This window comes from Lagenorhynchus albirostris, chromosome 6 (genome assembly GCF_949774975.1).
Source record: "Lagenorhynchus albirostris chromosome 6, mLagAlb1.1, whole genome shotgun sequence".
Taxonomy (NCBI): Eukaryota; Metazoa; Chordata; class Mammalia; order Artiodactyla; family Delphinidae; genus Lagenorhynchus; species Lagenorhynchus albirostris.
In genome coordinates this window covers 81,266,638-81,283,322 of record NC_083100.1, presented here as the reverse complement: position 1 = coordinate 81,283,322, position 16,685 = coordinate 81,266,638, and the positions used below count along the sequence as shown (strand labels likewise).

At 33.5% G+C, this 16,685-nt stretch overlaps 1 protein-coding gene across 2 annotated transcripts in view; it reads left to right on the top strand.

Annotated features, from left to right (window-relative positions):
• Positions 1 to 15,912, top strand: part of EPC2 (enhancer of polycomb homolog 2) — a 107,543-nt gene extending 91,631 nt beyond the window's left edge. For both annotated transcript variants that reach the window (XM_060152941.1, XM_060152939.1), the window contains 6 exons: positions 1,203 to 1,348; positions 1,458 to 1,801; positions 10,268 to 10,404; positions 11,578 to 11,737; positions 12,676 to 13,009; positions 14,009 to 15,912. In XM_060152941.1, the coding sequence (XP_060008924.1) occupies positions 1,203 to 1,348; positions 1,458 to 1,801; positions 10,268 to 10,404; positions 11,578 to 11,737; positions 12,676 to 13,009; positions 14,009 to 14,081 (1,194 nt within the window). In that variant the 3' untranslated portion in view covers positions 14,082 to 15,912. The remainder of the gene's footprint in view (positions 1 to 1,202; positions 1,349 to 1,457; positions 1,802 to 10,267; positions 10,405 to 11,577; positions 11,738 to 12,675; positions 13,010 to 14,008) is intronic.
• The last annotated feature ends 773 nt before the right edge of the window (positions 15,913 to 16,685 follow it).

Genomic DNA, 16,685 nt, shown 5'->3' with positions numbered 1-16,685 from the left:
AGTCTTGATCTAAAAATGGGAAGTCAATCAGCATTTTTTATTTAATATCCCCTATGCAGATACCAGTAAAAGATGCTCGAAGGTACTGAGTCCTTTCAAAGGAGATCAGAACGCTTTATTTGGAAATTGATAACTGCTCGTATTTTAGAAATCTAGCTCACTTTGGGCTTTAACTATTACTTCAGCAGTTACGACAGCTACTCACTATGTCATTGCTGGAGTTAGGGGAGCCCAGAATCTCTAATGGAACCCTAGATGGCTGATGAGTGTTTATTGAAATTTACTTTCGGGCAAGCCCATCTTTTCCATACAAACCCAGTAAGTATCAAACATAAAGGAATCATTTTTAAACCTCCCCCATGGCAATATATTGTCAAATAATTATATTCATAACTTTTTGTCCCACTTAGAAAATGCTTTGTGCTGTTAAGTCAAGTTTTGGTGCATATTATATCAAGGAATGACCCTCACTTCCAGATGCTAAGGTTTCAAGTAAGGTGTAACGATGGAGTAGTGAGGATGGCTCTCATATATGGCTTTTGGAGACCTTTTGTCTTGTTGCATTATGGTAAACATATACACTTACAGCTTTTTCAGGTGTGTGTGTGTGTGTATGTATGTATTTAATGTAGGGGAGGTGTAGAGAATTGTTTATAAGTTATGTGTTTGAGAAAAAGGAGACAGAAAGTGGTAACATAGAAAAATAGAATGCTAGAAGAAATAGGAAGGCAAAGAAATGGACTGTATGTTCTTACAAGTAAAGAGGAAGTATGAATTTGACACATGCATACCTTCTTGAAGTGCAATTTTTACTCCAAAAAATTTCCTTTTAGTTTATCTCTGTAGGAAGTCTATAAATTACTAACTTCATTATCTCTACTTTTCTACATAAATGTTAAAAGCCACATTATTCTTTAAAGATATATTTCTTTTAAAATATAATATTATCTTAAATGTATTTGTAGTCATAAACTAAATTTAGTTTGAGTTATTTTGGTGAGTGAACTTTTAAGTCAGTTTTGTAGAATTTTACCTGGTTAATATTTAAACCCTAATTTTAAAGTTTTATATCTAAATTTTAATTGCTCTGCTAATGCTGTAGTTACTTTATTTTTATCATGATTTAACTTTTCTTCATTTCAGAATCATTCCATGAGTTTTTATTTTATTTTATTTTTATTTATTTATTTATTTTTTTGCAGCCTCGTTTGGACCAAACTAACCATTCGTTTGAAAATTCAGAATTGGTAGATTTGGATAAGTTGAGATACAGGCATTGCCTTACAATGCTCACAGTCCCGAGAAGATGTATAGGATTTGCAAGGAGGCGAATTGGCAGAGGTGGAAGGTAAACTATTTGTTTTGACCTGGTTTTTGTTTACAAGCTGGAAGGGAGGGTATAAAGAAAATGTTGTTAAGTTCTTCTAGGTAATATTTGGCTTTATATTGCTTTTCAGGGTCATAATGGACCGGATATCCACAGAACATGACCCAGTCCTGAAACAGATAGACCCTGAAATGCTGAATGGTTTTTCAAGCGCTTCCCAAACTATAGACTTTTCTTCTAATTTCTCTCGGACCAATGCTTCCAGTAAACATTGTGAAAATAGACTGTCCCTTTCTGAAATATTAAGCAATATCAGATCATGTCGACTACAGTGTTTCCAGCCAAGGCTACTAAATTTACAGGACAGTGATAGTGAAGAATGTACCTCAAGAAAACCAGGGCAGACTGTGAACAATAAAAGAGTTTCTGCAGCATCTGTAGCTTTATTGAACACCAGCAAGAATGGCATATCAGGTAAGTTGTCACTTTGTTAAAAGTATATCCTCTTCTCCTTAATTTTTCATTATCCACTAAATAGACTCTCAGGGTGAATTTTGAAGGTTTATTTTCATGATCCTACTGAGGAAAGGAACTTTATCTTAACCTATTACATTTTTTTTCCAACCTAAGAAAGTAAACTCTATTATTGTGGTTCACATTTTAACCAAAATGTCCTAACTGATACCTATAAAACCACTGGCTTGTATTTTGAATGTGTGTGCCTGGTATGGTGAATGTGTAGGCACAATGCATAGGGAATTCCCTGTGGGCAAAGTGGTTATAAGCTGCTTTCAGATCATCATAGCACAATACTGTCTGCTTTTGTTAAAGAAAATTTTCATTTTATTATATTAACTTTGCTTAAATGTAAGCATTGCTTCTCAGGAGTACCATTAAAAGTTTTCTTTCTGAAAAATGATTTTTAAAGAGGTTCCCTATGAATAGTTGTAATTTTGGTCTGATAACTTACCTCTCTAATTGAGATTGGAAAGGTTTTTCCTCTTAAGAGACATTGTATTCAAATTAATATACATAGGCATTATAAAATAATATAACATCTAGAGGATCTAAAATGTAATCTTGATTTGTTTTCTTCTGTGGATAGTCTTCTCTTTATCACATGTATACAAGTATGTATAATTTATAAATGTCTTTGTAATGTATACATTGCAAAAAATGCGTGGTACCCAGAGGCAAAGCTAGATGTGGCTTGACTTATACTATTGATATTCTTTCTTTCTCTAAAATATATATATTTCTAAATTATTTCCTAGATGGTGCATTTTAGTATGCAAAATTGTTGTTAAACTTCTTCAAAGTGATTTTAAATCATTTTAGGTTGACATTTGGTCTCAATAGTGTTCCGTCTTTCTTAATTACTGAACTGTTTATTTTCAAACTTGACTTAGACATTTATCTATTTAAAGGTTGTTATGGAAAATTGGATTTGTTTGAATGATTGGAAGGTGGCATATCATTTCTCCAAATTAGTTGGTTAATTTTCTCCCAAACGAATTTAGGTAAGGAAAATGGCATCCCGTTATATAAAGTTCATGAGTCTGTGAAGTTTAATGACCTTTTGAAGCTCAGATGGATAAATACCTATTATGACTTCAGGTTGCAGGATTCTTAGAAATCTAAAAATAGTAGGAAGTTGACGAATATTAGGTCAAATCTTTTTTTGAGCCAACTCTAAGACATTGTTCAAATTATTTAACTTAACTGGAATTCCTGTACCAAAAATTACTCACAATAGTTTTTGCCAAAAAGTGAGTTTAAAAACATCATATATAGGCATTTATAATTAGATTTGACCATCGATTGAAGTTTTTCTCTACCAATGAATACCGTAACAAAAAAGTGATTTTAATATGTTCCTTCTTAAGTTGAATATGGCCAAATATTTGCAGCTTTCTACTGTACATTCCTGATACACTCCAGATCTATGTGACTCGACTGTTTTCCAGAAAATGTTTGTTGCGCATGTTATTATATCATCAGTACTCTGTATGTATGGATTCAGAATGTAACGTAAATAATTCCATACAGTCAGTTCTAGAATTTTATGACACTACCATATATCAGCATAAAATAAGCATTTAAAGTATTATTTTAGGCATGCATGCACTTCTCAGGGAACTTAAATCACAAATATGCAATGCTAACATCGTAGATAATAAGGCTTTTTTTATTTTTGCCTTTCCCCTACCATCAGAAAAAAAATAGTAGTTTTGGTCTGTGTAATTTTTCCTGCCTTATGTTTATGTATGTTATGTAATGGTACTATGTCTCAACTTAGTACCATTTCTTTCTTCCCTTAAAAAAGTTCAAGGTTTAAGCAACAGCTAAGCTACATTAGAATCAATGTTTTAGAATCAGATCTTTCAAATATGTATTTAATTTTTTATTACTAGAGTAAAGGATTTTGTTCAAGTTTTTTTCTCTGCTAACTATGACCCTCTAGTCATTGAGGCCACAAGGTGTTTTGTTTTTAACAAATTTCTTTTGTTTCAAAATGTTAGGCACAGTGTATAAATTCATAATGAAACAAGTCTTTTTAACAGCAGTTTTGTAAACAGCTGAAAAGCTATGGCAGTATTTTTGTTTGTATGGGGCACGCCATGCCGCATGTGGGACTTCAGTTCCCCTACCAGGGATCAAACCTGGTCCCACGGCAGTGAAAGTGCGGGGTCCTAACCACTGGATTGCCAGGGAGTTCGCCTGTGGCAGTTTTAAGTACCCACCTGTACCAGTTATATTCATTACATAGTTTCTCAGTTCTGGATAGATCATTTTAAGTGGATTCAGTTATAATTCAGTAAATATTGATAGAAATTCCTTTTCTACCTAAAGAGAAGGTTATAGGAATTTTTTTAAGTTATATTTTTATATTTGATGGACATGTACAAAAGAATTGAATCTTCATATATTTGGTTTCTTTTAATCTGTGTGTCTAACACTTTTGCCTTCTGCTTACTCTTCGTGGACTTGATCAGGAGAGCATGCATGTCTTTAAGAGTAACAGGACTGATATTCGTCAGTTACCTGGCAGAGAGTCAAGTACTGAATTTTCTGTTTCACAGCTGGGAAATCCCGGCAAATAAAGGATTTAATCAGAAATAGAAACCTGACATATATACATATATACACTATTGATACTATGTATAAAATAGATAACTAATAAGAACCTACTGTATAGCACAGGGAACTCTACTCAGTGCTCTGTGGTGACCTAAATGGGAAGGAAATCCAAAAAAGAGGGGATATGTATATGTATATACGTATATGTGTATGTATATACATATATGTATATGTATATATGTATACGTATATGTATATACGTATACGTATAGCTGATTCTCTTTGCTGTACAGTAGAAACTAACACAACATTGTAAAGCAACTGTACTCCAATAAAAATTTTAAAAATAAATAAATAATGGGGGAAAAAATAAATAGAAACCTGATATACTTGACAATAATATTTATTTGTATCACAAGTTCCTTAGTTCTTTAAAAAAAAACAACAACCTTGAACTTGAGGGCCAATGGCAAAGTATTTTCTTACTTTTATGTTGTTCTTAACCCAGTTAATGTTTTTCAAGTCATAATCTCTGTGTCCTGAACGTATTCTAATTATTATTTTCAATACGGTACTGAATGGACTTAAAGGGAAACAAATAGAACTGTGTGTCATAGTTATTAGTAAGAACTAAAGACTTCATTTAGTTAACTGTTAAATAAAAGTATGTTTTCTTAATTGAAAATCTCTTCTCAAAGAATAGAAGCAGGACAGAAAGGAAAGATAGATGTGCTGAACATAGCAAGTGGATAACCAAGGAAAATTAAGTTTATACATAATTATTTAGGATCTAATATATGCAAAGCACTATGTTAAGTGTTTAAAAGTTGCAGAGTTTTAGAAGACAATAATCCTTACCTTCAAGGAGCTTATACGTGGATTATACATGACAGATATTATATTCTTTATATAAATAGGTGGTAAAGTTTTCAGTCATTTGAAACTGCAGTATTTAACTATTCTTTTGAGACACTATTCTTAAATCCTAACCTTAAGCAAATATATTTCACATCTAAAAGTAGCATTGCTTGTTCAGACTTGAAGGGCTGGATTAATTTGCTTTTTTTTTTTTTTAGCATCTTTAAGGATTAATTTACTTTTAATCTTGGTTTAGACTAAAGTATCGTTGCAAGTTAACATGTTTTTTCTTTTCTCATTTGTATTGTATACTGAATAGATAGATACTAGCAACTCTTCTTGAAGCTTTTGACCAGATTCAAATATCTTAATATTACCAGTTTGTAAAATCAGCAACATTTTGGGCAGTTTTCCAAGAGAAATTCCTGGTTTTTAATTTTTCCAGTGTCTTTTCCCATTCTTTTTAAAATTGCCATAAAATGTTTGCAAGCATAAAAGTTTTAAGAAAGGTAAAACTATGTTTTTAACAACTAGCTAAGGTACTCACAAGGATTTATTTTTTTAGTTAGGGTCACTTCTAAGGGTAGGAAATGGATTCAGACTTCAGGAGTTTAAAAGATTTTAGTTTGACTGCTAAAGGAAATAATATTGAAATTTCAGTTATAACTATTTAGCTTGGATGTCGGAAGTTTAAGTGGATCTTTAGTCTGTTTTCTTTATCTTCACATCTCATTTGTTCCTCATTCCCCACCCCCTTCACCGTCTCACCTCCCATCTTCACCCTCATTATTATCCCCACAGTTTTTCAGTTTATTCATTAGTTACATTATAGGATGTGTAGTCCTGGACAGGTAATGTCGTCTTTCATGGATTGGAAGATTTGTCCTCAGAGTAGCTCCAGTGTTTTTATGTGAACTTTTACCTGATTCCTTGCTATGACCTAGAAGGTTTAAAATAGGATCTCTCTCCCCCTCCATATAGCCCCAGATCTAGCTTTTAAAACAAACAAAAATTGCGTATAGTCAGCATTGCTTCAACAAAGCATGTATTAAAACTTTTATAACAAAGACCTGCCTGGTAGGTGAAGAAGTGCTGAATAATATATTCATTTCGACTTTTAGATAATCTTTCCTACCACATTAGATGTTCTTCATTAAGCTACAAAAACTTGGTCTCAGCTAGTGTCTTTAAAAATTCATGGCTTCCCAAGAATTCATCATCTTAGCCCACTTTGAGAAACACTGCATTAAAAGTTAAAAGACTATTTTAAAAAGGCAGCAGGTACAAGCCCAAAAATCATATGTTTATTTTCTGTTGTGGGGCGGTCATCCAGAAAATACAGAAGGTGTTTTGATTAGATTTTTCTTTTTATTAGTTTATCAATGAAACATCAGTACAGAGTTGACAAATACTTGTAAAGATTTCACACGTACTCAAGAATATATTCTCCATGGGCCCAGGTTTAAGGAACAGTGATCTAGGGCTTTAGAATCAATACAGCAGTGTAAAATCTAGTGGAGATGCCTAGAGTATGTTTTTGATGGATCACTGTCGGATTATGAGAGGGAAAGGTGATGAGGGACCAACCTAGCAGAACCACCTTATAGGAACCACATGCCTGAAAGGTGAAGAAAGAAATGAGGGATGCCTAGGATCTTTGAAAACAGAATCAACATTCTAAGGATGGTGACAAGTGTTCTAAGAAAAAGTACATGGATTCATCTGAGGAGTAAATCAGACCGATAAACCCAAGATAGGTAAAGAGCCAGGTACAAAGAAAGCCAGAAAGGTTAGAGGCTTAGTGAAAAACAGACTGTCAGTTATATACACAAAATATTTAGAAATACAAGTGTGTTATTAATGTACAGAATGACATATTTGCATACGTAAAAGGGGAAATTCTGTAATATGTGACCTATTAGAATGTGTTACCCAGGGAGATTTGCAAAACTCCTTACTTAGGGAAAGGAACACTTCCTGTCTGTCTGGAATAGTGAAATATTGCCTTCACAAAACAATCAGAGTGTGGTTACTTTTAAACTGACAGGACTTGGAGGTGTGGGGTAGGGGAGATGGATGACCAGCATGGATTTTACTTTTAAGCTAGCAACTCATGAGAGCAACTAGTAGAAAGAACTTGGCTTGGCCCTAAGCAAGAGAAGCAGATATCGTTTCTCTTTTCATACATTCCCACTTCCCCTTTATGCCACTACCACCCATCCGTAGTTGGACCCCTATTCTGTATCTCATTCCTAAAGAGATTTCTTCACACTGTTAAGTATGACCTTTTCCTGGTGTTATTTTAATGCTTGCCTCTTGATAACTCAAAGCCAATGTGAGAAATAAATTTCTTATGGAAGTATTTCAGTAATTTATGAAAGGAAAAATAATTAGTGGAGAAGGTGCTTTCAATCACATTACCATCCTCCACCTACTAGTAAGTCAACCCTGAAGATGATAATTCAATACTGTGTCTGTGTCATTAAAACCATACATTTCTTACCACTTTCCACTCACCCTAACAAAATGAAAGAGGTCATTTAGGGAGGATGTTTTGTATGTGTTCTAATTCTGTGTCATGATTACTAATTGCTATTTTTGTCTAAAAGTGTTTAATGCTCTAGAAAATTCTGAATGGGGAACATAAGCATTTTTCAAGCACAAAACACCTTTTAGTAAAAAAAGAACTAGATGTCAAGAATGAATCCAACATGCTGAGCTTGCGGTGAGGGGGAAGAGGAAAAAAAAATGAATGTAATATTTTAAGCATATCCATATTTTGGAATTAAGTTTTATATCAGTGGTTTTCAACTAATAACAGAATCAGGGATGAGAATTTTGGTATCAAAGTCAGCCTGAGTTTTAAAAAGTTAGGCAACACTTGAACATTTATTTGAGTAATTTCAGTTGCGTCTTGGTTGGGATTTTATGAGTTTTCTATGGGGAAAAGGATGGGGTTCCTGAGCAAATTAATGGTTTCAACAAGTCAGGGCAGTAAGTAGACATATCCCCCCAGAAAACAGGAAATTTTATTAGCATCCCTTTTTAATAGCTACATAAAGTGATCATCTTTTTATAAAAGCAAGTAGAATACTCTAGTTGGCAACACTTTGTTAGCTAATGACTACTAACCAAAAGTAATTTTTTTATTAAAAGAATACAATTTGTTCTTTCTAGTAATTTATATGTATACTTTATTCTGATTAGTAAGATTTTATAATTGTCTGACTTAAAAGCTTTTGGAAAAAGAAAAGATTCTCATTTCTCTCTCAATTTTTAAATAGCTACTAAAAGTGTATTCTCTTTATTTGGTTTATTCCTCACTTAAAATTAACCACTGTGACTTCTCACCTTTTCATCACAACATAAATCTTAGCTCTGGACAAACATAATGCTGAATTTGAGTGAGCAGACCATACATCAGATTCCAAGTCCATTTCTTTTGAATTGGTACGCTGTTTATACACATAGGACTTAAACAGATTTATTTGGGTTTAACTTAAGATTTTCCTTCCTGGCTTTGTATCTAATAAACTATTTTTCATCTCTCCCAAGGTTTTAAAACAGCTGGAAATTCATGAATACTTCACATTTTCATTTCATTTTGAAGATGTTAAATTTAGAATTAAATTTTTTTTCATCTAAAAATAGAATACTTGCAGTGAACTTAACATGTGCAAAGAAAGACATTTGATTTTGTTGGTAATTCAGTAAGATAACTAATGTGTACTTCAAAAATACAGGTAATAGTAAAATTTTAGAGTGAGCACTATCATAGGCCCAGTTTTTTTAATCTTCTAAAAATAAAATTGCTATCTCAGAACTGTTTTTTCCTGATAGTCCAGTACTAATTTTAATGATAACATTATAGAACAGAAATGAAGGTATATATAAAGCTTTGTCCATCTCTGGGGCCTAATTCTTTTTCATAGAAAATAAGCTGTACTTTACATAACTTGTTATATGTCTAATTTACCATCAAATTTTTTTTTTTAATTTCTCATTTATGATCCTACTAAATGGAGAACTTGGGGACGGGGGCTAGTTAAGTAACATAGGTTGAAGGTATAGTCTCCTATCTAAACTCCTTCAGGTCATATAGATTAGATAGCTAGATTACATTTAAAGGTTGGCTCATATTAGTTGGTGTTTCTTTATATGTATCTTTTCTTCCCAACTACACTGTAGGAGTTTATAGCAGGGACCCTCTTTTTAATTTATTTTTTCCCTGTATTCATTCTTAACTCTTAATGCAGCACTTTTCATCATAGATAGTAAATACTTGTTGATTAAGTGAAATAGTTGGGAGAGAGGAAAGAAAGCAATGAAGAAAAATAGAGTAAAATTACTCTAGTAGTACATGTATTCTGATGTGATTTAATGTTTTGTGACTCTAGTAACATACTGACTTCTGTGGAGATAGCTTTGTGTCCTCTAAATCAGTTTATCAGTGATCTCCTTAAATATCAGTGGTGAATGAAAGTTTGTTTACATTTCTTTGAAAAAAGTGTTTCTTATTGTAACTTTTTCTTAAGTAATTTTTTAAATAAAAGTTTTAAATGTCTTCTTTTTATTTGACATTTAGTAACTGTTAACAGTTGGTAACAGCATAGTTGATTACATCCGAGGATGCTGAACACTTCTCTGATTTCCAGCCCATGTTTTTATAGATAGGACTTATTTTAGACATCAAATCTATTGGCTTAAACTATGGTTTAAGTCTGAATAAAAGGGAGAATCCTTATATTTGAACTACGTTATACAGTAAAATCTACATATAGGAACTTTTTTAGCATGTGATATTAGAAGGTCATAGATATTAGCATAAGCCACTTTGGCTGAAAGGTCTGTCGTTTTTATTCAGTTCTTTGCTGCTGATGTATATTGTGATTTGAAATTGCTTTTCATCTTAATCGTGGAATAACTTCATATTGTATTCTACTTGTGTTGCTAAAGGTACTTTAAAACATATGTATTTCTAAAATTAATGTCCTTTTCCAGTGACAGGGGGTATCACAGAAGAGCAATTTCAGACTCATCAACAGCAGTTAGTTCAAATGCAAAGGCAGCAACTTGCTCAGCTTCAGCAGAAACAGCAATCTCAGCATTCCTCGCAACAGACACATCCAAAAGCACAGGTAAACCTGTCTTTTAATCATGGTTATGTCTATTCCTTTCTTTCATAATTATATCTTTTTTTGAAAATTTTAGTCAGGTCACAGAAGATAACCTTGTCATTACCACTCTTGATTCTGGAGATCAAACCTAAGTGTCTTTTCAGTTCATTTACATAATTTTAAGTGACTAGTTTATATTTTATGAGAGGAGCACTAGAGCCAAATATAGTATTTTTAATTTAGGAAAGAAATAAGTACATATTTTTGGAAGGGTTATTAAGAATTCATAGAAGTGATTATATTCTCTTAGAACCATCATCGCCCACCCCTACTCCTCCAAAAATATTTTTGTCAAGGATATGACTATCCTAACTCCTTCCTAACCTGTGCATTTAAGTGCCATGTGAACATGCCCCATGAGCTGAGAGGTAATTGTCTCGACTTGTGCCATAAATCCAGACAACATAGCCCTTTGCCTATTTGAATCACATTTCCCTGAAGAAAAAAAACTGCCACTAGGTGAGGTTTTCCTAGGCACCATTAAATGATTGACAGTCGGGATAAGAGTAAAAATACCTTATAAAACTGTATTGCCAGAAGAAAAAAAGCCCTGCCAACACCTTGATAAGAGCCTCTAAGACTGATTTTGGACTTCTGGCCTCCAGAACTGTATGAGAATAAACTCACGTTGTTTAAGCCACTAAAAAGCTGTTAGTAACAGCTAAGCAGTTCAATACAGAATCAAAAGGAATATGACCATTAACTTTGCCTTTGTTTGCCTTTTCTGAATCTCAGGTATGTCCAACCTACTGAAACATTAGGCTAAGACACAGTTTTACATTGGGACAGAAATGACTGTTAGTCATCTCTGTTATTTCATTTTGCCCATAGTATGTAGACTGTCAAGTATTTTTAAAGGCATTCATTAACACTTATTGGCAAAATGAATAGGGCATTAAAGGTTTGGGTTGTTTACTACCCTAGCTCTTTCTCATAAATAATTGCTTCCCAGTTTTTAGTCGCTTTCCTGTTTCATATGATGAAAATAGCCTATCGAGTCCTAGATCTCTTAACCTAAACACCTGTAACTGTTCAAGATGAAAAAGGCAGCAGCCTCTTGAGTTTGCTCATTTCTTAACATGTTCGTGAACTCATGTCTAAAAAGCTGAGAGTTTAATTTTGTTTATTTTATAGGGCTCAAGCACCTCTGACTGTATGTCTAAAACACTTGACTCAGCCAGCGCCCATTTTGCTGCATCTGCGGTGGTCAGTGCACCTGTTCCAAGTCGCAGTGAGGTAACCAAGGAACAGAACACTGGCCACAACAACATAAACGGTGTAGTCCAGCCTTCAGGTAAACCTGTTGTTTCATGTGATACTTACTAGCTCAAAGTTGCAACTCAGTGATTTGAGGTATGGTTTTTGGTTTTCAAATCCAAGGGAAAACATCGTACAAGAAATCAATCTGGACTCTTCATAATATCTATGGATATGTATGGTGGAATAGCTGGATGTTTTCTAGAATTCACATAGAGCCTGCTCCCTGTTTCCTCCCACACCCACTGGATTCCTACCTATGTAACACTTCACCCTGCCTCGTTTTATCCACATACTGTCAGTTGCCTCACATCTTAGGCAACACATCGAGCTAATTGCTAACCATCATCGTTGAATCATTTGTACATTTATAAAAAGGTGAAATACAATTTATCAGTAAATTGGAAATTGGGTTTACCTTCCCAGTCTTACCTACTCACAGGCCTGCTTTCTCTGACTCCTCCTCATGAAATACAGCATTGCTGTGAACGTATTTCTGCTGCTTACTACCGAGTCCTCAAAGATTTGCTGTTCCTATCAACTCTCAACTACTGCTCAGACCCTAGGGTTTTCCTCTTGCTTTTACATACACCCATGATTGTGATTGCCCTTCCTTACTGATGTTCTTGCATGTGTAAATTCTAATGGAAGTCCAACCTTCATCTGCACCTGCCCTCAATCTCCAGAGAGGACCTCTCTGTCCTATTATACAGTTTCCAAATATGGAGGCAGGACAATACTTTGCAAACCCTTTTGTGTAGGCTAGTAGAAAGAGGGTGTCTTTGGGGTTGAAACAGGTGAATATGTTACCAATCAGAAGGTCTCTTTGGAGCGGCCGTTATGTGGAAGGTTAATTTGGTATTTAACTAGATTACAAATGTTTGCATTTCTTTTTATTTTTAAGCTCCTAATTTTTTAAAAAGTTTAATGTCTCATGACTTGAATGGAACGATTTTTTTTTTCCTTCTCCTTCAGGAACCTCTAAAACATTATACTCCACCAACATGGCTTTATCATCCAGCCCAGGGATTTCAGCTGTACAACTTGTAAGGACAGTTGGCCACACCACTACAAACCACTTAATCCCAGCATTGTGCACAAGCAGTCCTCAAACACTTCCCATGAACAATTCCTGCCTGACAAATGCAGTGCACCTCAATAACGTCAGTGTTGTTTCTCCAGTCAATGTGCATATCAATACACGGACTTCAGCACCATCGCCAACAGCCTTAAAACTTGCCACAGTTGCTGCCAGTATGGACAGAGTGCCAAAGGTTACTCCTAGCAGTGCCATCAGCAGCATAGCAAGGTGTGTGTGTGTGTGTGTGTGTTTGTGTGTGTTTCAAGTATCATTCTGTCCCTTTCTGCTGTCCTGTGGGAGGAAAGATACTTTTTTTTTTTTTTAACTGCTCAAGCAATAGATGTCTTGTCAATTGATTGACTTGCTTTTCAACAGATACTGAATATCTGCTTAGTCTAAAGCTCTGTGACTTAGATCATTTGTTTGAGGTCACTGGTAGGATGTTTAAATGCCAATCAGAACTGTAAAAAAAAAAAAAAAAAGGAAAAAACCCCACATCAACTTGGGAACCATCAAACTGAAAAAATACATCAGTCTATTTTAGAAGCTTAATTTATTCTTCTATTACTTCTTTGTAGTGTAGACAGTCCGGAAGGCTAGAGTTGTTATTAGCTTCCAGAGCTTTAGTTTTCAAATGAAAATTTGTATTTTCTTCAGTATTATACACAAAGGGAAAGTAAATTATTCTATGTATATTTTAAAATTGAGACTATTCTGAAATTAACTAAATCCATGATAATGTATTTCAGATTTTTTCTTTCTGTGACACTAATGCGTGAGAATAAAAAAAATTGATTTGCATGGATTAATAACTACATGACCGTAAAGCTGTAAAATTAAACTATAGTAGAAAATAATTTAAATAATATTGTGCTCCAAATGATTATTCTTTTTGAGCATCATATGCTCCATCTATTGTAAAAACACTTGGATTGTCATATGTTATATATTTCATAAGTAATTTATCATTGGCTTCTACTGAAATATTGTGTTAAATTACTGTCTTTCCTAAGTAAATAGTTATAATCAAGTTCTTAGGAATTACTAGGATTTTTTAGCTGAAGAAAACGTTTCCTCATTCCTGTATAGAAATTATAAAAATGGGAGATGTTCTTCTGCAGTATGTGTTTTGTTGTAATTACATAAAAATGTATCTATAAATACTAAGTGATACACATCATATTCTATAGAGTATTAATGTTTATTTTACTCTTTGCCTTATTATAGAGAGAACCATGAACCAGAAAGATTGGGTTTAAATGGAATAGCAGAGACAACAGTAGCTATGGAAGTGACATAACCTAAAACATGTGGCTTTGACCTGTGCTGATGGTGTGCAGTCATTCATATTCCAGCTGAATGCAAAAGGCGACACTCTGTGGATCACAGAGCGTAACAATGGACCTAAATGGACTAGAGTATATCGGATGTTAAATCGATATATGATGTATATTTTGTAAAATTGGGAAAATCACTACCTTGTAATATAGTTTATTTGTATCATCAATATTATTTCTGTTACTTGAATAGTAGATATTCATCATCATGCTTTTGCACTTGAATTTGCAACTGAATGGATTTTAAAAAATAATTCTTTAATGGGATCATGAGCATGAAATGGGATCCTGCATCACTTGTTTTAACTATTTATTTTGCCATGTTTACATTTTGTATCTTGTAAAAATAAATCCAACTTTGTGTCTAAAAAGTTAAAGATTCATAGCTAGGAAATGAAATTCTTGTAATTTTTTTCTAAAGGAACTGTAAAGTTTTCACTTGGTTCATTTTGTTTCACAATTTGACTAGATGGACTTTTTGGTAAATACTTTAGTGGCATTTCACTGTCAAATATGAAGTTCAAGGCAAAATAGTATTTTCTATTACTGTGCAGGGGAAAGGGATGGATCGATACATGCAAATTTAATGTAGTAACTCACTTTTCCATATATTTTGAATGTATATTTCTATTTATAATACCAGTTTATAAAAAATGATTACACAGAAAAAAGGACTAGGAAAAATTATGCATCTAGCACATTTAAACTGTGCAGGTATGAACATTTTTCAAGGATTACATTTTATCTGAAGACTGCATATTTTAACTGGCTTTACCTGTACCACACCACATAAAGGATATTTTGCCAGGTATGTACTGCATTGTGTGATTGCAGTAACCATTGGAGGTCTAGATATCGAGCCATCCCGGGTGCTGGGAGGGGGGGGTCGTGGCAAGATTTTGTCTTTTCAGTTTTGGAGAGGTTTCCTGTGGCTACAAGGCAAGTAACGGGTTGGAAAACGTCTGACTGTAAGCGTTGGACACCTTCACAGTGTAGTGTTTTAGTGACTTTTTTTATACGGTTCTTGTATATTAGATACGTGTAGTGGTGTTTCAGAATGTTTGTTTATGCACTAGTTCAGACAACTTTCCCTGTTACTTGTTCTTGATAAGTGAAAACTGCAGGGAAATAAAAATACATATCAAAACATGGACATGCTGCATATGTGTTTATTTCACAATGTGCACACAGTATAAGTTAAAATTTAAGGGAGATGATAGCACTTAACAGCACTTTTCATTTTCACAGTGCTTTCCAAGCATTAATGAAAAGAATTATAAGAAGCTCATCTGTGGGCACTATTGGGTTTCAGATAATCCAATATAAACTACCTTTGATATGAAAAGTTCTTAAAATATTTTACAGAATGTAAGTAATTTGCAGTATAACATTCATTGAAATCTCATAAATTAGCCTCATTTTATAAATAAAAGTTTAGAGTAGAATTATATTGCAAGGGGTTTTGTCAAGTAAGTACTGGGAAATGTAAATATTTTTAATGAATATGATTAAAACCATTTCAAACTTCATAATTTTATACTTTACATTTTTTATATCTGCAGTCCTGAAAGTTGTAAATTGATATGTCAGTTGATTTAATGGACCAGGGTTTCTGCTGAGAGTGGTTTTTATTCAGGTCCTGAATATGTAAAGCAATTTATGGTCAAAACCATAGGAAAAAATAAATTTAATTTCTTCATTGGTTGTGACCTGATAGGATCCATGCTCGTTTCTTCCATACTACCTCTGGAGTTACTCATTGCTGATGATATAAAGAAAATAATTTTGATTTGATGTGTAGTATGACTGTGTTCATTCTGCTTTTAGTTGGATGTATCTCCTTGCTATTAAGAACTCAAAACAACTTTAGTGCCGATTTTGGAGAAAGGTTTTTATTTCCATTTTACTGAAGTAAAGCATGAAGAAAATTTGCCTTGTGATACACATGTTATAAATAATATAAATAAAACAAAGAACTGTATTTGTACAGTTTCTGGAGATGTGGCAAATCCAGAATTTATCAGAAACTGATCACCAGTTTGTTTTTTTGTTTTTGTTTTTTAAGTAAAATAGAAAAATTAAGCCTTCCATATCTTGGTGATTATAACTGTTTCACAGATTTCAGTTACTTGCACACACATTTTTCCAGTGCTTTTCAAGAACTTTAGTGACATATTTGTTTTTACATTATTAAATTGAAGAGTTTATTTTTGCACAGGTCCTCCACTGGACAACACCACCATTTCTTGGTTTTTCTGATGAAACTAATATTGGTACTTGTAGTTCAATAAGCTTCTAGGGTCCTTGGAGTGTGTTTTTTGATGGGGTGGTTTGTTTGTTTTAAACAAAGGGGTAACTTTCATGTGCTGGGATATCTTGTAATTGAGTATAGGTAAAAATAGTTACAAATTGTATTTTTCTGCCTTTCTAAAGAGAGTACCCTTTTTTTCTCCTGGTAATTCAAGATCATCATTATGATTAATATTAAGATAAAGCTCTAAGTATATTTGAAGATGTGTTACATATCTTCCTTTTGCAGAAGACCAAGGGAAAAATTAAAATATCTG